At 38.4% G+C, this 24,056-nt stretch overlaps 1 protein-coding gene across 4 annotated transcripts in view; it reads left to right on the top strand.

The window, feature by feature from the left end:
* The window catches only part of htr2cl1 (5-hydroxytryptamine (serotonin) receptor 2C, G protein-coupled-like 1), a 201,362-nt gene that overhangs the window by 156,097 nt on the left and 21,209 nt on the right, over positions 1–24,056 (top strand). For all 4 annotated transcript variants that reach the window (XM_081598965.1, XM_008435330.3, XM_008435326.3 and 1 more), the window contains one exon: positions 14,353–14,553. In XM_081598965.1, coding sequence (XP_081455091.1) covers positions 14,353–14,553 — 201 coding nt within the window. The remainder of the gene's footprint in view (positions 1–14,352; positions 14,554–24,056) is intronic.

The following is a 24,056-nucleotide window of genomic DNA, read 5'->3' as shown; positions in this document are numbered from 1 at the left end:
ACCTTACAGTCATGTTTTTGAACCATGAGAGGAAGCCGGAGCACCCAGAGAGAACCCACACACACACAGAGAGAACATTCAAACTCCATGAACAAACACCTCAGGCTGGGATGAAATGTTAAAACGTGTAACTTTCTAACATTTTAAGTTTCGTACAGTAATCAGATCTATAAAGTGTTATTTTTTAACAAGGTGGATGCTCACAGATAACAGATCTAGAATTTTGATTTATGGCCCAAACCTAACCTGGAATCCGAACCAGAAATATTTTTTGGTTGATTGTCAGGTTTGGCTCAAGCTCATGTGGCGCTCTTAATAAACCTAAAATATACAAAGCACAAAGAAAACCAAGGGAGAATGCATGATGTAAAGTTTTGTTAATCTACTTGTTATAGTGTAAATAGAGGAGTAGATATTTAACCTGTTGAGGAAATAATGTAGGTATGCACATGCGGCTCCACTCATATCAATCACACATCCCAGAAGATTTGCACCTGACTCACTCTGAGGTTACAATAAGTGACAAAATGGAGCTGGAAGACGTTAAACCAAAGTTAAAAAAGTTACACGGTTCTCTTAAATGGTTGCTTAAAAAAGAAAGCAGTAAAATCTTGATTAAAATAATATGTTGGGTTTACTATGGGTTTGAGTGTATAATTAAAGTTAATTAGTCGCATCGGCTCTGATTTTTGCTAGGCACAATTTAAACTCTAAACTACAACGCTGTCCTTAGCAGTTTTTTTAAATTTGCCATTTTAAATTTCTGAAACAGGTCAGTCATTAAAAGCCACTATAATGTAGATCCACACAAATAAGCATTCTCACCTTTGCATTTCTCTTCAGTTTGCCCTCCAGCTCTTTTGTATCCAGAACACAATTTGTCCAAACTTCAATATCCAGCCATCGCTCCTTGGCTGTTGGGCATCCCTCAGGAATACTAAGCAGGTCAGCGAGGGTTGATTGCTGCTTAATGGGCCGCGTATGGTCAACAGACACCCCAGCTCCCTCACACTGGGTTTGTTTTGTCGGTTCAAACTGCAGCTACTGATTGCTCACAGTGGTAATCAGTGTTTCACACAAACAAACACACGGTGGTGGTGGTGGGGGGTGGGGGGGGGACAACAACAACAACAAACAACAAAAATCCATAACACAAACACTGACAGGTCTGTCTTTCTGCTCCACAAACGGATTCCATTACAGACAGAGACGGGTAATCAGTCCCGCTCTCGATTCATTTCTACGCATATCACGAAAAGAGCTGTTGGTCTTTGCAGAGACGCCCGCACCAAACTCTCACACACACTTGAATGGAGCTCAGATCTATACTTGGAGTGTTATCCATCAGACTGCTAGTTGACTGCGTTGATCAATGAGGCTGGCTGAAAGATAGAGCCGACATTCACACACTCCTCACACACACACACACACACACACACGCACACCCCCACATGCACACACACACACGTTTCTGACATCATTTAACTGACAGTGAATTGTTCTGACTGTGGTAGCAATAATGATTATAATGATAGCAATCACAATAAAGCACATTGCAGATGGTAATGCAGTCCTTTTTATTTTATCTCTCATGTATAGAAGGACTTCACAGAGTATGAACAAGATTTCTATCGCCTCTTACCGTACGTGTTGTGATGACAAAAAATTTTTATCTTCGTGTCGACGCATCACTCAGTTTGCACATAAAGTCAAGAGAGTAATAGGTGTGAATTTTCTCTAGTTTAATGCAGGTTAGGTTAGAACTTTGTGTTCTTGGTCTCAAAAATACAAGAATCGGTAATGGCGCTTTCAAGATTCAATGGGATCCAATGATCATAAATGTTTCCTGTCAGAATGGGATACAGTGAACACTGGTACATGCTTTTCTTTGCAGTTGATACATCAACTTGTTTTCTGAAAATAAATCTAAAATGCTGCAACCTGAGTCCAAACCAACACCAAGGAAACTGATCATATCACACTGGTTCCAAAATCCCCGCACATCTTCCTCGTGTGTCAGAGAATTTAAAAGTTCTGCCGTTGGTCCATAAGTCAAGTCTGAACCACACAGACTCCTCAGGTTTGACCTGCTCAGTCACTGCGTGAGTCAGACATAAAATATACCTACATTTTTCTTAATATGCGCAATGGAAATCGTCTTTTCATTACCCCAGAAGCTGTAGCTGTAGCCGTTGTTATTGCCACTTTTGGCGGTACAACCAATCAGTCAGAAGGAAAATGCCTGATGTTCCTAAAAGGCAGTAAATAACGTCAAGCAGCATTCAGACTTTTTATCACAGCTTCCCGAATGTCCACAAATCCCTCACTACAAATAGACGGAGATTCACCATATTCACAATGTGCAATTTAACCTCTTGTACTTGGAACATAAGCTGTTGCAGCCCCATGTCTAAACTACGATTAATCAACAAATTTGCCAAGAGGGTAAATGACAGAATGACATTTGAACAAACAAGGTGCTCTGACAGTATTTACCAACAAAAGATTAGTCATATCTCACCTGAAGCTCAAATGAACTCACAAATAAAACTCTGTCATTCCTTAACGCACAATGATTGTTTTCGGACCAGAAAGAGAGACCAGCAAGCCCATTGTAGAAAACAATAAGTAAAATAAGGCACAAAGAAGATAAAATATTAGATTTAGTTGAGGCAACATGGTGGAAAGAAAAAGCAAACAAAAACAATTTGAGTGACCTTCATGGTGCATTCCAGTTTATCACTGGATGCTTATCTTGCTGCAGGGAGTCCAAACAAGTAAGATTTATCAGTTAGACATACTAATGCATTTTTTCTATGACTGTAGATCATTTATAGGGCCTTATAAAAGTATTCAAATCCAGTGAATCCTTCCACACTTCTCCATGTCAGAAGCAAACACTTCCATGTAAATGTATTTGAAGTTGGTGTGGCAAACATAAAGACGTGCACGATTGTGAAGTCAAAAGAACATGTTACATGGTTTTATTTAATTTTATTTTTACTAATAATCTAGTCATTTACAAAGCCACTTTACCTCAATAAGCCCAAATAAAATCCAGTGCAATCAGAGTCCACTCAATAGCAAGGAACACGAAGAAAATAGCTGCACAGTTTAAAGCAGCGCTAGATTGTGAAATAATATCTTTGAACGTCTTACGGAGCAAACAATCATCCATCACCCAAACCTTGAAGAATCCAAACTCCAATTACAAGTTACTGTAACTGGGAGAGTCGGGACAATTCCCAGTGGGCCGCTTCACTGACAGTCCGGTTGGCGTCGGAGAACAATAATAACAGTAAAATATGTGGCTTAACAGTGCTATTTTCTCTCATTCGATCCCTTTAAGAGACAGCACCAACTGTTTGAGAGCTACCGTTTGACCCCTGAAAAGCTCACAGTGGGTTGAGTCCACACCAGCAGCGCATATCTATCAAATGTCAGGCGAAGTAGAGAAGTAGGCAAAGCTGCTGACGAGTGAGTAAAAGATGGATGGGAAAAGACCAGATGGTGCTGGAAAAGCCAGGTCAAAGAAAAGAAAAACATTAGTGGAGGATGCTGCCAACTGTTCATAGCTATTTTTTTTTTCAAGAAGAAAGTAAGAGGCAACTGCAAATGGGAGATATGACATTAGGTAGAATTGATCATTTAACAAGTATACTGACACAATTCAACTTCTTCACAGATGCATATGATTTTTGCTAACTCTGTCTTTTTTATATATATATATCTGGGATTTGTGATTTTTATTTTTTTCTTGAATAATTTTTGCCTGATGTTTTATATTGGAAAAAATTTCTTTACTATCAGTTTTACTCTAACAATGAATTCAAAGGGAAGGTGTTGCACTTTTAGCTTCAGCCAAATCCTGGTGGGATCACAGTTTTCATTTGTTATTTTAAGGGGTCTGTAAGTGGCTCTTTTGCTCACTTAATATCCTTAATATGTTACACAATTAAATATGTCCTGTTTTTGTTTCATCCTTTTTTTTGTGGCCTCATGTAAAAACACTTAAACTCCACCAGGACATCGACTGCTAACGTGCAACCTGAGCTACAAACGAATGGTTTAGTGTTTGAATCAGATTAAGTTTTGGTAAAACTTGGGATTTTGTTTATGAATGCTTTTCATCCAGTCTGACCTGGTTTGAGCTATTTCACAGATGAAAATATTAAAAAATGTCTGTCTCTAGATATGCAAAGTCAGTAGAGACCTACCCCGAAATTCAGGGAACAGGACAAACATTAAGCTAAAAATATACAATAGTTTAAAAAAAATTGAGGTTGCTAAAAGCACTTGGTGTCTCTCTGCCATTTTCTCCCTGAACAAAACCTGTAGGGACAGCACCCTATTCCGTCTTATTTACCTTCACAGGAGACACCTTGTAGTTCAGAACCCTTTAATCAAATTGTGAATATTAGATTTGTCCCGTGTGATGTATGTTCATTCTTACGCAGGAAAGGTTAACCATCCTTGAATAAGAAGACGAATGACAAAATGACAGGCCGGATTATTTTCATCAGAGGTGACCTCACCGGTTTTATACAATCCTTACAACTGTTTCCTTCTGTATAAAAGTCACAAATTGTCACCATTTTCTTTGTCTTTTTGTCGTGGTGAATAATTAGCTGTAATTGATTGATTTTCTTTAACATTTTTGTTGCATTGCATTTCTCTAATATAACCAGTGTCAATACAGCAACGTCAGTTGCTGATTTTAAGCAGTAGACCTGTATTAATTTTCAACCTCATGAACTAGTCGAAGGGGCAAAAACACAACAGAACTGCTGTGGGTGCATTTTGGATTCGACCCACAAACTGTGATGCCAAAAACAATGATAATATCCATCCATCTACTCACTAAACTGAATTATTGTTGCGGGCTTGCACACAGGCTGTTGCCCATTTCCAGCAGTTAACGGGCAGGAGACGGGGTAAATGTCACTGTGTTCCCCAGCAATCACAAGACTACTATGCTGAAGGGAAATCTAGAATCTTTAATTAACCTAATATGTGTGTCCTTGGACTGCGGGCGTAAGCCAAAATATCCAGACAACATCCTTCCACACACCAGTAGGTAACAGGTAAACTCCACTCAGCATTGAACCTGGCTGAGGTTTTAACCCCATACCTTCTTATAATTGGCCAATGTGATAAATAATGCCTCATAGTGCAGCAGCCCCACATATCATTAAAACTGCACTTTCACAAATTTTTATTTTATTTTTTTCCATATTTGTTAAAACTGTCATCATGTCGAGACAGTATAATATGAGACAGATAATCTGTGAAAAGATCAAACTCCTGCACGTCCTCCCAGTGCTACTTTTGTCGTCTGTAAAAATGCTGCGCTCCTGATCCAAAACAACCAATCAGGGCCAGGAGGAGGGTCTTAGCACCGTCAATCAACCTTCTGTACGCTGCATTGGCTATTATGGTAGGCTATGTTGTAGTGAACCAGCTGTAGTGTAGCAAAGAGCAAGTGAGGGAGGTTGGGCGCTAGAGTGATTGACAGAGCTAAGATCCTCCTCCTTGCTCTGATTGGTTGATTCTGACTGAGTGGTGTATTTCTGCAGTTGGCACTGGGAGCACTGGGAGAAGACAGAGGAGCTCGACTTCTTCACAGATTATCTATCTTGTATTGTCACATCATAATGATTATTTTAACAAACATTAAAAAAACATATTTTTTATATATCTTGCAGTTTGAACCTGAAATGATATCTGAGTAAACACTTCACATCCACAGCCATCTGTAAAGAGCAAAGCATGAGATTATTTAGAAACTCTCAAACTATAAAATAAAAATCTTATTATTTTTTCTGTTTGGCTCCAAGCAAAGAGCAAGTTGAAGGAGATCACAGTCATAAATCTCAATGCAAAAAGCATTATGGATACCATTAGCGTTAGCGAAGAGGGAAAGAAAGACCTTGGCACGTGTTCTGTGCCGAGATCGTTATTTGAGAAGAACAGGTTTGGAGAAGAAAAGCAAAAGAGAACTAATAAAAAACAAAAAGAGAAGGGATAAAAGCACATTTAAAAGAAACATGTTAAAGAGCTTTGGAATAGCAGGAACAAGTCCTGTTTGATACTTAGGTCAAAAGAGGGAAAGAAACGTTTCCCACCTCAGATTTCAATAGTATTTTTTCCATTTTTGGTTATTGGAACACAATTATCAGCAAAATCTTAATGACCCACTTTAGGAAAGATAGTAGTTGGATAGCACTACATCTAAAGTGCACTTTCTCAGGAATGTGAAGGTATGCAAATACAAGTCCTTTAAGTCCTGTGTCTGCACACACAAGGACTAAATTGCGACTCGCCACTGTTAATGAACCAATAAACCCATAATGATCACTTGAAACTGGCAAAAGTGACAATAAACTAAAATTTAGTGAGAATGCCATCCATCCATCCATCCATCTTCTTTACAACCTTGTCCCTTAGTGGGGTTGGGAGGGTTTCTTGTATTTAGTGAGAATGAACCAATAAATTTCAGACATTCCTTTTGAATTGTTGTTCAACAGAATCTTTGAAAATCAAACTAATGAAACACGTCTGGGAAAAAATTATGGTACCTGTAATGTAAGATTTGCTACCCAACCTTTAAAGGCAACCAGATGATTTCCGTACCTACCAGTGAGATTTCTGCACCTGTCCACAGGTCGTTTGGCCCACTTCGTCTGGAGACACTACTCCAGTTGGTTTAAAGGAGGGTGTTTTCTCCAGACATTGTGTTTCAGCTCCGTCCATAGATGCTTAATACGATTCAGATCAGATCTTGTAGAAGGCCAGTTCAGAATCATCCAAAATTTGCTCTTATCCACTCTTGGGTGTTTCTAACTATGTTTTTGAGTCATTATCCTGAAGGAAGTCTCACAATCAGCAAAGGAAGACCAAGCTTTTCCAACACTAAGCCGCACATTTTTCTCCAGAAACCCTTCACAGTCTTGAGATTTCATTACGCCTTGGACAGATTCAAAGCACCCTGTGCTAGATGCAGCAAAGCAGCCCCAGAACATAACAAAACCTCCTCCAACATAGAACTGATAAACTTTGCCAAAACCATCCAGTTTTGTCTCATCTGTCCAGAGGACATTCTCTCAGAATCTTTGTGACTTGTCAATGTGCATTGTGGAAAGTTCCAGTCTTGTTTTTTTAATGCTTTCCAATGTCCCGTTCCTAAGGTTTGGACCTAACAACTTCCAGGACCAAAAAAACAAAAAATCTGATGAATCTCTAACCCTGATATTGCTTAGCCAACATGAAGAGGGTGAATGGTTTAAGGTTAACATCACACTCCACCCAAGACCTTAAAACACTGCCGCCATAAGAAAATAGCCTTGTGACTTTGCCAACTGGATTCTTAATTTCCCCTAGAGAGCTTCACCAGAATCCCACACAGATCAACCACATTGTGGAACATTGCTGGTATCATAGCACAGTCTTAATCGTGTGTAAAATAATAATGTATGCACTGGATGAAAAACTTGTACGATCAAAGATGCTAGAAACTAGAAACTACAGATCAGGTTAAACATTTACAAACTGCTACCTCATAAATCCTCAAGTGACGTACATATATATATGTACATATATTTCCTTAAGCTGCAACAACATACTGCCATGTTAGGGTGCTTAATTGTCGTGAGCCCCTTAGTGCCTTTAAACTGCTTTTGAGTATTTATGAAGGCGCTATCAAGGGGGTGGATGTGACTTTTCACAAAAGAGACGTAGCGCAGATGAAATCTCACGGCCCGGTACATGACACCCCATTAAAAACTGAGACAATTATTGCAAAGAAATTATTTCAAACATCATTACATTGCCATTAGGAGCTTTTAGTGCCTAAGTTATAATCACTGAGTTAATTAATTCATTACAAAAAATAAAACAAAACCAACCTCCAAAATTACAGCTAAATGCTGCAACCAACTGTGTCTTCTCTGCTTGTGTAAAGCATTGATTATTGAAATACAAGTAATGGTAAAAAATGAAGGGAAAGTACTATTACAACTATTACACAGTTAGAATATTGTACAGTTAAGAGTATTGCACATTTTCCATAAAGGTGCAAGACTCATGAACCTGTTTCTCACGGATGGTAAAAATAAGCTACATTATACATAACCGTTAGGGTAGTGTACAGCTTATTGTTGCACATTTAGTCATTTTGTTTCAGTTTGACTGACGCAGGGAAGGAGCCATTAAAAAGCGTGCTCTGTGAATGATGCTGTCCGAGTTTATTGTTGTATTAAGGTAACAAACTAACATTTAAAAATGCTAGGTGACTATCAACACTTTCAAGTAGAATCCTCGTAACAATTTCTGGGCTTCTACTTTAATGTTTATTCAGTTTTGTCTTAGAAGAACTGTAAAATGGATCAGTGACACAATGTTTCCCAAGATGAACCTGAATGCAACGCTTATGTTTCCAGCACCTTCTTATTTTATGTTTCTTTCTCAAGTTTTTAATGTTGCAACTATAAACGTAATTGGATTTTATTTGGATTTTAAGTAATAAAAGTAGATGAAGAAGTGAGGATTTGATGAACTGTTTTGAAAATTATTTCGAGGTCAAATTTGGAAAGGGCGCTGGCTCCGCTCTGCTCCACTCCTATCAGTCACACATCCCAGATGATTTGCACCTGACTCACCCTGCGGTTGCAACAAGCAACAAAAATGGAGCTGGAAGATGCTAAACGAAAGCTAAAAATGGGAGAAGTTACACTGTTACTTAAATGGTGGTTTAAAATGTTGGGTTTACTTTGAACCTGGGACAATAAATAAATTTAATTAGTCGGGTCGGATCTGGCTCGGGTACATTGTCTATGAGCTTGGATCAGGCTGGATTTTTTTAGGCTCAATCAAAACTCTACTACTTACTCTGATATCCTTAGATAAAATCTAATTCAACAAGTCACCTTCACAAGTAAACTAATTATTAGGGGCATGCCATAGCAATGCATACGGAGAGCAGTACTGACTTGCGAAGCAAGTCAGTACTGCCTCCATGCATTGCATGGCAGGCACCTATTGTTCTACACCCAATAGAACGCCTCTTTATTATTTATTATTCATCCATCACCGTTAATGCGGCTCGTACCACTGCGTGCCCAACCACAAAAGTGGTATCAAATCGTGCGGCTCGATGCCGGCATTATTGCTATTACTTTTATTTGGGATCGGACTTACGATGGCGACGTAAAAAGCGAAAAACGAGCGAAATTTCCAACTGCCGAAACCTAGAGTATAACTGAAACCAACTGCCGCTTTTTTAGAGTGAGGAACAGGGTGGAATTTTGACCCAAAAATAATTTTGAAATCGCTCTCATGGCCGTAAAACTTGTGCTATTGGTATGAAAGTTGGTCAGGAAATAGCACCGCATGTCTGCTCCGGTAAAATGTTTTCGAAATTTTTCTAGAGCTTACGGTTTTCTGTCCAGGTGCTTCAGAGCAAAGTGATGGGACATGACCAACTGACGCTCCCCCTCAGTGTTTAATATAGGTTTTTGAAAAATTACTGAGCTCACCACACACCATTTTTCTCTCATCAGTGCAATTATTGTGAATGACCTACAGATATGAATCACAGGACTTTCAGAGACGACAAGAAGCCCTCTCATACGCTTCAAACGGCTTTTGGATCGGCCTAACGGTTCCTGATCTGGAAGGGGTCGTTCAGACTGCTTTTTTCATTAAAAGTGACTGGGTGTTCTCAAAGTTGCATGAAGTGTCTCTCACACACACACAGCAGTTGGCAGAGGCTTGATCGCTATGGCAACTGCTGGTTTGGACTTCAAGGTCTCTGTAGTTCTAAACATTGCGGAACACCTTAATACAGAGGGCAGAGCAGAAGGTCAGAACTACAACATGGCGGATCATTCAGTTATTACAGAGGAGGGCTGAGCTGGAATGTAGAGCTACTTGCTGTTTTGGGCATTATATTGGTGGATTAACCAAACCACTGTTACACATTGGATTAGTGTGTCTATTTAAAATGAAGCTTACTGAAAATTTCAAAATAAAAGCCCTAACATTTTTCACATCAGGTTATTGGTCTTTTGGGCTTTATGGGACTGGTTTAAACAAACCAGAGTTGCACATTGAATTAGCGTGGTCATTAAAATGAAGCTTACTGAAACTTTCAAAATAAAACCTGCATATCCCTCTCACGTCAGTGCACCTCCATAGGCGGTGCAATAATATGTCGTTTTTTTATATTGCCACAAAGAGTAGCACTTCACTGCCCCCTAGTGCATTGCCTTCCGCAGCACACACACAGCAGTTGGTTGAGGATTAATTACTATAGAAGAACTACAACATGGTAGAACTCTCAGATACCACACATTAGGGCTGAGCTGGCATTTAGAACTACTTGCTGTTTTGGGCGTTATATAGCTGGACTGTTACACGTTGGATTAATGTGGCCATTAATCCAATGTGTAACAAAAATGAAGCTTACTGAAAGTTTCAAAATAAAAGCCTTGACATTTTTCACATCAGGTATTTCCTCTTTTGTGCTTTATGTGACTGGTTTAAACAAACTACTGTAACACATTAAATTGGTGTGGTAGTTAAAAAGAAGCTAACTGAAAGTTTCAAAATAAAAGTCTGCATATTCCTCTTGTGTTAGTGCACCGCCGTAGGCGGTGCAATAATATTAGCTTTTTTATGTTATTTATTTCTCAGGATAGTGAACTGCCTTGCGGAGCAAGGCAGTTCATTAGCATTTGTACAAAAGTTAGCATTTCACTGTCTTTCACTGTCACCTAAAGTTAGCTTTTAGCTAATTTTCTCATTAAGTAGACATGTGTAGTATACTGAATGGAGTAGTAAAATTAAAACAACATGGTCCTGTTGCTCCACATGCTACTGCCAGCATTTAAGCTAACATTAGCATATTGGCTAATTTTAGCTTATGCATCAATTTTAACATAATGAATGGTACAAGTACAGATTATTCTACATGCTTCTGCCTCTCCACAGGTTATTGACTACGTTGCAGCTTTCTTTAGCATTAATGCTAATTTTTAGCATAAAAACACTGGCTCAAAGCCGACGGGCACACTTTGGCATGCCCCTTTAAAATTTCTGCAGGAATTTTCTAGTCTTAAAATTGCCGTTTACAGATAGTCACCATTCAGTCTGATTTAGCCTGAGTTATTGTGTCAACAATAATGGGCAAAACGTTTAGTTTCTGAAAGTTTAAAAGTTGGTAGAGGCATGCCCAAAAAATTCCAGCAAAAAATGTTCCCACAAATTTTGACTCAAGAGGGCTGAACACAAATCAAGCCACACTTTAGGTTTCTATTCCTGGTACACTTTGAAAAATATCCTATCACATTCACTTTGCAATTACGCTTTACCATCACATTCAAAAAATAAAACTAATTGTGAGCAGGGTTTCCCCCAGAAAACCTGCTGAGCCCAGTGTTCGGGGCGCTAGGGCAGCAATCCAGAGAGGCCCACCATGTTTTTAAGAAAATATCAATAGGTAATTATGGGTTATTGCAAGACATTATCATACATAAACATCAACTATAAAGTCTTAAGGCAAACATACAAAAAACTTGGTGCTTATCCTGGTGGGGGAGCAAGTAAAGCCTGGTGGTCCACCAGGCTTATGATAAACTCGGAGAAACCCTGGTGAGGTTTACAAAATGTGAAAAAGTCCAAATTTAGATTGAGCCAGCAGCTCCACTCCTCCTGTTTTTTAGTGTGTGTGTGTGTGTGTGCGTGCGTGTGCGTGCGTGTGTCCCTCAGTGCCTCCAACATGTCTTTGACCTCTAAAAACTTACGCAAGCTGCCACCCACTTGGAATATGAGCGTATGATGAATCATAGCGAACGCATCACATTTTTTTTGTCCCTGCGATCAGAACTGAAATTAAGTAAATATCCAAAAGTCCGTGTTTGGCTGCAGGTTTTGTTCTCTCCAAAGGGAGGAATGTTTTGTCGAAGTAGCTGGAAGGACACAGAGAGGCAGACTCTTCAGATTCTCTAAAAGAGTCAAGGTGAACAGATTCTGTCACCGTCGCTTACATAAATCCACTCGAGTTGACTCGCGTTTGTAAGAGCACCTGATCGGAGAGGGTTGAAATTTGAGTCACGACGATGAATGTTAACGATATATTAAAACCACATGCAACGTGGAGACACTGATATTAATTTGAGACTTGATGAAGTGAGGAGTGATGGGGGGCAGGGTTGTGACGGATACAACATGAGCCAGAGTACTAAAAAAGACAAATGTAATATGCTCGACTGAAGCTGTGACGGTGATTATGGGGGAGTTTAATGGAACATTCATGCTTGGAGCAATTTAATCAGATACGGTTCATTTTAGGTTACTTTTAACCACATTTTTACCTTCAACATTTGCAGCTTTTCATTTTTCCTACAGGTATAAAAACCAATACCAAGCTAGCTCACCTGTCAGCATGCCTGTTGAGTTAATTAATTTCCCTCAAATTGGGTGGAGGATGATCTAATTCTCTCTTGGTTGGTCTCAGATGACAGGCACGTTGCTGTTTTTTTGTTTCCTCAGTTACTGTACTTTAGTTGTTTTGTTTGTTTTGCCAGTGACCCCGTGGTTCAGGGCTCTTGTACAATCCTGGAGAAGGATTTTCAATCTCTGTGACCCAGTCTGCTCACCCTGTAGAGAAGTGACCTCACACCCAAATTAGTTTGTGTATCACATCCTGGAACTCTGACTTTTGGCGTTCCTCTCAAGGAAAGGGGCGAAGAAAACTCGGCTGTGGAAGGGAATGTAGAGGAGTTGTTTACCGACCCATCCCTAATCACATTGCCTTATAGAAATATTTAGATGCACTGATAAAACGTGCGAGACCAATCATCTTACAAAACTGCTGCCTCCCGGAAAACTAACAAGGTGCCAATAATGACCAGTAAGCCTTGCACATGCTTGATGAAACCCTTCAGCGTTTGATTACCCTTAAGATAGAAATACACGTTCAAGTCATGTTTAGTTGTATAGCACATTTCAGCAACAAGGCATTTCAAACTGCATTTCATCTTAAAAACATCATGCAGTTATTTCAGTCACAATAACACATTTTTCTGGGTGATAAATTGCCGTAGAAGTTATTGCGATAAACGATAATGTTGTTTTGAGACCATTTTAAAGCAATATTATGATAATGACGTAATGAGAACAATTTCTCAAATATCAATAAACTTTAAATTCTAATGACCACTTAACAGTGGAACTGGAAGTGATTTTAAATATAAAAATAAATAAAAAAAATGAATAAAATTAATTCCAAAGTTTCTGTAAACAAAATTGTTCTTCAAAAAAAGGGGTTTAGACCAAAGCACACAACTGAAAACTGTTGTCAGCCAATTATTTGGTAGAAGAAGAGAAAAAAACAAAACAATAAATAATGAAAATGGAAAATATTGCACCCATTTTAATTTATAATGCAATTAATAGATTGGTTGCTTATTGCTACAGGCCTACATACCAATTCACCAATTGCAAAAACAAGCACTTAACTTTATATTGTCATCGTTAAAATCATTAATAAGCATCAAATTTGTTGATCAGTATTCCAGTTACTACTGGGTTTATAACCTTGGTTTAAAGGAACTCAGCGTTTCGGCTCTTTTGCAGTTTTCCTGATTATTGGAGCATAAATGTTTTTCAGGTGATAGAAGGCCGACTTTGTAGTTGTCTTTATGTGTCGCTGAATATTTCTAACTGAAGCTATACTCTAGATCGTACCTCTTTAGGTCCAAAGATAATAACTTTAGGTTAAATCTTATAATAGAAAGGGAAAAAAAAACTAGGATTTTTATTACAGACAATTTTTTTTTTTATAATTAGCTGGGATTTTATGTGATAACCCAACAAAACTTTGCTGTGATATCAAGTGACCTGAGCTGATTTTTGCGTGCTTTCAGTATAGTCGATAATAATTAAATTTTATATAGCTTCTGTATGATAAAACAGATGCAGAAGGCACATAGACCTGTGTATATGTTGAAACTTTTTCTTTTTCGGGGTTTGTTGTTGCGTCGTGAACATTTAGTGCATAAAATATATATTTAGATTTTTTCCCCCACTGTAATTAACTTTAAATAATGAAGGTACTTTGAGCCTCTCCTTGGAGTATCTTAAGCCTTAATAGTGAATGAAGCTTGAGAAGCTCGGCTCAGCTGTATCTCAGAACAGATTGGCTGTAATGAAATACCTTCTTTCCTCCTATCAAAGTAAGCAGCATCGACTGCGTTGCGTTTGTGAGGAAAGACACAGCAAGGAAATCAGAATATTTCATCAGTTGGGAATACATAATGATCCCCCCTCTCTTACCTGTTGCTGTTCTTCCAGACTATGCCTGGCCTCTACCCAGCGCCCTTTGCCCAATCTGGATCTACCTGGACGTGCTGTTCTCCACCGCCTCCATCATGCACCTGTGCGCCATCTCCCTGGACCGATACGTCGCCATCCGCAACCCCATTGAGCACAGCCGCTTCAACTCCAGAACCAAAGCCATGATGAAGATCGCTGCTGTCTGGACCATTTCTATAGGTCAGCACGCATCATGTTTGACATTTGAGGTGGAAAAATTGCACGTATGTCTAATGGCTATAAACCACCAGAAGGTAAACTGCTGATTCAACTTTAGTTTTATTGTTGCTTTGACTCAGTTGAAAATATTTTTTTTAAAGTTGGTGTAACTTATTTAAGTTTCTACATTTCTACATTAAGTTGACTTAACATAAAATTTTACTTTTTTATAATATCACATTGACCCATTTTAATATGTTTTAAGTAGAGATGTGCCGATCAGGTTTTTTCCTGCCGATTCCGATACCGATCACCGATACCGATCACATAATTATTTTAGTTTTTTTTTTTTTTTATCATAAACACTACCGGTTACATTATGTGGAAAAAGGAACCATGAATTCACCTTAATTTAGACAAAAACTTGTTTTTAATAACTTTTTCCAAGAAGAAAACTAAACAAAACAGGCATTCTGCAAATTGTACTGCTATCTGTAATACTATCTTTAACAGACTGAAAACAAATGAAGGCTCTGAAGAGGCTAAATAATGCAAAGAGCCAAAATAAAACCTCTCAGCATTGCTAAAAAGTTCAAGTATAAAACTTAACATTCAAAGGTAAATACAGGATCCATTACAATAAACAATCCAGAGTTACTGAATGAAAACTTCCTGATAGCATGGCGGCTAGCTGATTACTGCTGGTTCTGAGTGACTGTTTCTGACTGAGTGGAGTAATTATGCAGAACTGGGAGGAGATTGATTATTTTTTCAGAGATTATCTGTCTCATGTTAGGACAGCGAAAGTTTTAATACGTATGTAAAATTTATTTTTTTAAGTTAGATGCTGCAGCTTTAAACAGAAGTTCAGTGTGAGAATCATTACCAGGTGGAGCAGAATTGGCGCTCCGTCTGTGAAATATTACTACCTGTAGCGCATAGCAGCAGTTCAACAGCGAGAGCAGAACCAGCGTCTTACATCGCAGCTCGAAGACTTAAATAATTTTGCGGGTTATTTGTTTAGCTTTCTGATCGTCATTCTAATCCGGGTGAGTGTTTGTAACTATGCGCTGCTTTACCTGCTTTCTGATCCTCCATATGTTTTTTTTACTGCAGTGAGCCTCGTTGTAGCCAAACTCCGTCAAGTATGGGATTGTTTTTATGCCATATTAGATTTGTCATGTTGATGCATTTTGACCTGCTTCAATTTTCCGCCGCAACACGCAAACTTCCCCATTCACACAGTACGTTATAGTTCCCCATCGCTTAGGATTTGTTGCTCCGCGTTTGCGCAGTGTGAAGGAAAGAGACCAGCTGCACATGCAGACTGCGAAATGAGAAGCAGGTGATTGGTATCGGCAACAAGAGACAATGATCACCGATCATACACTTTTTCACGGATATCGGCCCGATTATGATCGGTGACCAATCGATCGGCACACCTTTAGTTTTAACAAATGTTGAGCTTATTGACTCTAAATGTTAAATTTCTCTGTTGTTTGCTCTGTTTATTTTTTCACTCAAATTTTATTTTATTTTTTATTTTTTTGCAACTTTATATTTTTCTTTGTTTTGTTATAAATTATGTTAGTGAGTCTAAATGGAAAACATCAAGTCTGATGGAAATAATTTTATCCAAGTGAGGAACATTTTCAAAATTCACACAGTTTTAAACATGTTTGCAAAATGATAATTTCTAACATTAGATAGTTCATGCCTTCAGATAGGTTTAAATTTTTTGAAGGAGAATAATAAAAATAGGAAATATAATTGCATTATATTTTAGAACTATAATTACTGAAAAGAAAGAAAAAAAAACGTGTAACCAAACCGTTTGGAGCTTAATCTGGTAGATTACACAGAATCAATAAAAAAGAGGCATGTTTGTGTCGGTAGGAAGAAATCCATTGATTTTTTTTTTTCTTTTCTTTTTGTTAAGAGACGCTGATGACCCTCCCTCCCACTGCGTCACTGTGTGAAACTATCACAGCAGACCGCCTCCTTGCTCCTGTTTGTCAGACCCAAATGAACTGAAACAATTAAAGCCGACAAACAGGCGAGGGGCGCAGGGGAGCTGGTCTTTGGAGACCTAAAAGAGGCTTAAAGGGTTCTTCTACTGAACCGCAAAGAGATTCTGTTTGGACTCGGGTGTAACCACATAAACTAAGATTGTTCTAAAACATAATTTTCAGCCTCATTGCTGATATAATGGAAGCCGATTATCTACTGAACTCGCTTGACAACTTCTTTTATCCCATTGTGTTGAAATCAATTACAAACACCACTGAGTGAGAACGAAACACAAGCAGGAGAATCCAAATGCCCTCATTTTGTGTTCAAACTCCAAACATTTACACGACACTCACTTGCTCTGGCAAAAAAAAACAAAAAACCTTTCTGACATTTATATAAAAATGTTGTGTAGTGATTTCCAAACTTATGGTTTCCAAGAACTCTGGTTTGAGATAAAAAGTAAACTTGGATAAAAATTTGAAGAAATACACATAAAAATTAAAGAGTCAACCACATTTTTGACACGTGGAGAATGGACGTTTCTGTCCATTTTTATTTGTCTCAAGTCCAAGTAAAATCTGATTTAAATCTTGCGGTAACGTCAGTTTTGAAGTCGAAATTCCCTATTTGATTCATCTGTCCACCCTTATTTAATATAATTTTGGTAAAATTGTGATAAAATTATACAATTTTGAATCAGGGATTTATAAGATACTCTGTATCTTATAAAAAAAACTGAAACTGAATCTTTTTTTATCTCAATATTCCTGTCTACATACAAGGCAGAGCTAGCTTCATGAAAAGCTAGAAAAGTAAAAGTTTGACTGCTTTCACAATGAATTGCCCTTTCAGAGCTCTGAAAGGTGTCACATTCATAGTTGTTGATGGCTTTGATGTAGTTACTACATCAAGGCCTATTCTTTCATTTGCCCATTTTAACATCAGACAAATAATGTGTATGGTTTATGATTTTTTTTTAAGATCTAAAATGTGGCGTGGAAAAAAGCTGTAAAACAATTACATTTTGTTATAGATGCCAGTATTTATTGTGAAGACTTGTTTTTGTGAACAAAACCTTGGCAGGTCTTTCAGGATTTGTTCCAAATCCAGATTTGTGTTTTCCAGCCATTATCTTCTTGTGTTTGTTTTTGTTTGTCTGCTGGTATCAAATTCACTGACTTCTAATGAGCTGTTTAATTTTGAACTGGTTCATGACTTGCCTCTCTAAAACAGTGGGAACAGTCAGTGCGTTAAATCAAAGCATTGTGCAGCAGACTGGGGCTGATTTGCATCATTTGATTTCCTTTTTTTTTTTCCAGAAGTAATCTATAAAGAATGGAAACCGATTTACCTTCAGGGTTTGTGTTTTATATGGTTATGCTAATCCAACAGTGGAAATCACCCCCCAAAGTCGAGTTTGAGAGCCTAATGTTTCATTTCATCGATCCAAAAAAACCTTTTATCATCAGGTACCCGTTCAAATTATCAGTGAAAACAGTCCAGTCAAGTCAAACCTCTGACAGCGCTCTCACACATTGGACCTTATAATCCCTTCTGAGTCAAGCGAGACTTGTATTCGATAGTATCCATTTCTTTTGATCCATTTCATGTTTTGTCACCTGACAAACTTTAATGTATTTTATTTGGGTAATTAACGTGAAAGACCAACACAAAGTGGTCCATAATTGTTAACTTTAAAGGAAAACTGTGCATGATTTTCAAAAATGATTTAGAAACAGAGCTCTGAAAGGTGTCACATTCATCTTCGTTCATCCCTTTTCCCAACCATCTTCCCATCAATTCAGTTTCCCAGGCCCTGCTGAAGAAATGAAGACATAATGCTTCTACCATGCACAGAGTTTCCCATGTTGGCCACAAAGTTTAATTTTTGTTCACCTGTTTGTGGTTTTCTCCTACATGACTTGAGGCGATGCTTTTTGTCAACACTGGCTTTCTTTTGCTTCCCTTCCACAAAGACCCATAAAGCAGAATTGCATCACAAAGCAATTCTGCTTGATTCTCATCTCCTTTCAATGCTTTGTCTGGGATTTCTCCCATTGAGCTCAATTTCTCCAGCTGAATTTTAAACGGGCCAATCAGCGAACAGAAGGAGGATTGTTGTTGATTTTCTGTACATAGTTTTAGCAATGTCAGCGGAGGAAGTGAACAAAGCCGTTTGTTCACCACGCTTCCAAATATAGAGCAATTAAAGTGGGAGCTTGTGAAAACCTTTCTGGGGTATTTCTAGGTAGAATTTGCTGTTTTGTAATTAGTTTTTTTTCTGGACAAACTTTTAAAATCTTTTAAAAATGTGTAAGTTTGACTTTAGTATCAAATTTGAATATTTTTGTTCTTTAACTAAGGTATGCTGTTATAAAGACTACAGTCTCTCTCCTGAATGTGAACTTAGAGGAACGTAAAGAGCATCATTAAGCGGCTCACAGCTCGCTTTGTTTGGCGCCCTTTTCATGGGGAGGGGAAAAAATGACGCCTCTTCCTCCATTTCTCTATTTTCCTTCTGCCTTGGTTGCGGTTGGGTCAGCCAGAGGGTACGTAGTCATCAACCCGCCTGCGTCTGCCGTGCGCCAGAGAAAAGGAGAAGACGCCGAGCCGCCGCTGACCGAGATCGACACTCTGTGCATGTGGCCCCGGATAATTAAGTTTGCCACATAAGATCCGGTGGTTATATGAGCTCATAAATGATACATTTCGCAAGCACGAATACGACCTCCTGAGAGGGAAGCAAGTCCATCTCGGAGGAATCAGGAGTAAACCTTTTCAGAAGATTTTTTTTTTTCTCACAGAGCTAACCAATCAATCCTCCTCCCCTCTCTACTGTTCCTGCGGTGTAATAATCAAGGGAACAGATCCGTTTTCTAATTTTGTGTGCGTGTGCGTGTGCGTGTGCGTGTGCGTGTGTGTGTGTGCGTGTGCGTGTGTGTGTGTGTGTGTGTGTGGGTTTGCGTGTGTGTGTGTGTGCGTGTGTGTGTGTGTCTGTGGTTTCTCTAAGTGTTTGGGGATCGAATGACTTTTAAAACTTTTCACTCAGCTGTCTCTCCTCCCTGTCGCTGACCTCGAGCTTCCATTGATGTCGTTTGGTGCCCTTTAAATCCCAAGGGGCTGCTGCGTTTTAGCGCACTTACATGCATACACGCTGCCTGCATGTATCATTATGTCCTCTCACCTTGAATGCATCTCTATGAGATGTTAGCCAACTTAAAGTAAAGATTTCTGAAACAACCCATTCATGTTTATTTATAGAAATAAACATAGCAACTGTATCTTTAAATAAAAAAATCTATTATTAAAAACATTACAATTTACTGTAAAATGTTAATTAGATACTTGTTTAATGTTCTTAATCTGCACATTTCTTTCTTTTGGCTCTAGTGGCCTTTATTTGAAAGTGTTAAGAGGTAAGGAGGAAAGGAGGTAAAGCAAGAGAGGGAAGGCATGTGGCACCAGGCCTATGGCAAGCCGTTTTGACATAAATTTGGTTTTACTGCCCTTATTTTCCAGATATCTCAAATTGTTTTATGACTAGACGTTTTAGCAATTTTAGATATCTCTAATTACATTCTGACTAGTTGAAAATGATGCCAGATTTGCCATTGACTTGTCTGAAGACTTCAATTCAAGATATCTACAATGCATTACTGACTATCTGAAATACACAATTCAGATATCTACAATTGAATTTTGACTAGTCATAATTGTGTTGAAGATATCTTCAAATCGTAATTACGGATATGTGTCCCGTCAAATGACGGATCCAGTGACGTCATTTGAGATATCTTGAAAGGAATTTTGACTAGTCAAAATGTAATTAAAAATATCTTGAATTATTATTCTTACTAGTCAGAATGTCAATGCAGATATCTTAAATTACCATCCAGATAGTCAAAATGTAGTTTTGTCAAGACAAAATGCATTTTTAAATATCTGGAATGTAATTACGGATAGTCAGACGAAACCGAATTTATGTTAAAACGGCTTGCCATAACAGGCTGGGAATCGAACCTGCAACGGAGCGTTGAGGACTAAGGCCTCCTTATGTGCGTTGTGCTTAACCACTGCACCACCACAGCACCCTCGTTTGTATATTTCTTTGTTTTGCCAAAATATTTGGCGCTATAAATTAAATACCACAGGAAACAGGTGAGGGGAATAACTGACCAGGAGCTAAATTAACAGAGGAGACAGAGCTGGAGAATGACCTAGATCCAAATAGACAACAAGTAAAACCTGAAATATGACAGAAAATTAAACTGATGAAACAAAAAAACCACACAACACATCCAAAAAACTCAGATGTTGTGGCACAAAGATCCACAGAAAGAGGACCAGTCCTGGTTCCTAGAAACCAAGCTTCTTGCTTTTCTCACTGCAAATCCCTTTTTTTTGTTTCTCCAATCTGAAACGTTTGCAAATTAAAATTTCTATAAATTAATACAACCTTTTTTGAGGACAATTTACATCATTTTAGACATTCGTGGGAACCGGAGCACCCGGAGAAAACCCACAGACATTTTTTTTTTGGTCCAAAATATTAGATGTAATTTCAAATGGTTCTGACCTGGAAACTTCTTGCTAGTTGTTGGAGGTTTTCTTGCTTCTCTTCCTTTTTTGGTGTTTGAGTTTCAAAATGTGTCGTATTGTTTTCCACAGAAAACTGTCTGCACTGGTTCAGGTTCTTCTGGTTCTTCTAGAAGAACTTCTGAAGTCCTTCTTCTGAACTTCTAGCACACAGACCTGTTTTGTCTTAGCCAGTATTCAAAATGAGGAAGACAAACGAACATGACGTTCAAGTAAAACTGACGTTCAAGTAAAACATCACGTGAAATGAAACGTATATTTCCTACTTTATTGTGTAACAATAAATCAGACTTAAATTTTAATAAACGTCATTTCAAAAGTGAAGGAAGCACATTTTTCAGAGTTCTATTGAATTTAGGGCTGGAGGATATAGCTGAAAAACTTATAACAACACAAGTCTGTCAATAATTATTGATATTGATAATTATTGATTAGTCTTTTGTTTTAATTATCTGAAATACTACCAAACTGGTGGCGTGAAATGTTCCCTTTTTATCCTGTTTGCCCTCCACACAATTGTTTTTTTTTTTGTTTTTTTTTACCAGTTTTGAGGTGAACTGGCCAAATCTGAAATTGCTGCTGCTGTGCAAGTTACTCAACAGGTCGTTGCTAGGTAACCAAAGAATGACTAAGTTGCTAAGTAACCAAAGAAAGTACTAAAGCCTTCCCTGTGCCTTCTACTCCCAGTATACTGTGCGGTTCTGGATCTGAGTTCAATGAAGAGTCTATATATTCAATATGTAGTAAATATTGATACTTTATCAATATCTATTGCTGTTAATCATATCTATCGCTCTATCATCTAGCCCTAATTGAGGGATTTATCACCCTCGCACATTCAATCACGCCTCTCCTTAGTAGCTAAAAACTTAAATACTAATAACCACAGTAGCATCAGACTTTAGTTCTTTACAACATAAATATTCACAAAATCTAAATCAGGTTGAGTTGACATAATTTCTTTTGGACATCGACAGGATAAGTAGCAGATCATCACGTACCAAATGGTGAATCACGGACTATTGAGTCCACCTGAATAGAAGCTGCACCCACTGACTTTGAAAAGGAAAAATAAATAATATATATATGCTGCAGTTGTATACGTTGCACTTGTCTATAAGCCACACTTTTGGGGATTTTTGTGACTCGCACTTTTTCCATTTAGCTAAATGTGACTGTGCGGTGAGGCCAACTAAAAATTATTTTAACAGACTTTTAAACAGTTACATTCTGTAAACAGGATCTGCTGAAGCCAATAGGAGCTCATCCCATCTGAAAAAAGGTATCATTTTTGCAGATGTGATCCTAAGGCCACCAAAATGGATCCCATCAATACCTTGATGGAGCTTAGAAATTGGTGACAAAGGGAAACCTCTGGACTATCACCAGATGTGACTTTTTTTTATGTTTCTCCAAAGAAATTTGGGGGAAACCGGAGCACCCGGAGAAAACCCCCACTAACACGGGGAGAACATGGAAACGTCCACAGAAAGAGGCTTTGGTTGAGAACCAAGTCCTCTTTTCTGTGAAAATGCAGCGCTAACCACTGCAACACCGTGCTGCCCTTTATTTAGTCTAAAATATGACTAAAATACACTGCTCAAAAAAATAAAGGGAACACTTTAACATTTAAGTGAACACTGAAGTGTTCCCTTTATTTTTTTGAGCAGTATATTTAAATAGTTCTAAGTCCTCTAAACCAAGCTTCTTGCTTTTCTCACTTCAAATCACTTTTTTTGTTTCTCCAAATTTGAAACGTTTGCAAATTAAAATTTCTATACATTAATACGACCTTTTTTGAGGAAATTTACATCATTTTGGAAATTTGGGGGAACTGGAGCACCCGGAGAAAACCCACAGACATTTTTTTAAGTCCTTCTAGAAGAACTTCTGAAGTCCTTCTTCTGAACTTCTAGCACACAGACCTAGTTCTAGAAGAACTTCTAAAAGTTCTTCTTCTAGAAGTTCTTCTAGAAGTTCCTTTTTTCTTTTCAGCTCCTTGGGAGATGCATCTTGGACCTCAAAGTCCTTTGACATGGTTTCCTCTAAAATACGGTCCATGTCCATGGCTGCAGCGTCAGAGATGTTATTTTCAGGGGTAGCGTCTTTCTCATTTGGTTCAGTTCTCCTGGCCACTTTCTTTCTTGGAGGTTCAAGTTCTTCTCTCTCTTGGACCTCCGTTTTCAAATTTTCCAGCTCCGTTATGTAATTAACCTCACAGCTGGAGGACATTTGTTGGAAGGCAGCCAGTTGTTTTTGGAGAGCAGAAACATCTCCTTCATATCTACTTTAAGTTCCTGATAAGAACCTTTAGTCTGCTCCAGTTCACTTTGGAGATGTTGAATCGTCTCAGCTGATTGCTGCTGCAGGACAGTGAGCTCTTGTGCTGCTCTGTCGCAAATTGTTCTTTTCTGATCTGAGTGTGTTGATCAGATGACGGTCAAACTTTGCTCTTTCCAAATTCAGTTCTTTTTCACAGTTCACCTCGTACACAGTTCACTGCTTTCTGTCTCAGTGTAGAACCATCTTCTTCATACGTCCTGTTTAGTTCTTCATATGAAACCCTACTCAGTTCCAGCTGACTCTGTAGATGTCTCTCCGTTTCCTGCAGGCAGGCGATTTCCTTGGCCATTTTGTCTTGGAGATCGTCCTTCTCGCCTCTCAAGTTTTCAATGAGCTTTTGCTCCTGCCTGATTTTCTCTTCATAGAATATCTGCATGTCTGCCTGCAGGTTCCTCTCCCCTGCTGCTTCATATTTTGATTGAAGCTCCTTGTATCGAGTCTTCAGTTGGTCCAGCTGTTGTTGAAGGGCGTCACTTTTTTTTTTTTTTCTGCCCTGAATGCTTTCTCGCTGCCAATATGAGCTGCCTTCAACTGCTCAAATTCCTGCCACAGCAGCATTTTCTGCTTTTGTT

The sequence above is a fragment of the Poecilia reticulata genome, chromosome 18, assembly GCF_904066995.2.
Source record: "Poecilia reticulata chromosome 18, P_reticulata-male-v2, whole genome shotgun sequence".
Lineage (NCBI taxonomy): Eukaryota > Metazoa > Chordata > Actinopteri > Cyprinodontiformes > Poeciliidae > Poecilia > Poecilia reticulata.
The sequence above is the reverse complement of the archived record's forward strand: the minus strand, read 5'-3'. Positions and strand labels throughout refer to the sequence as shown.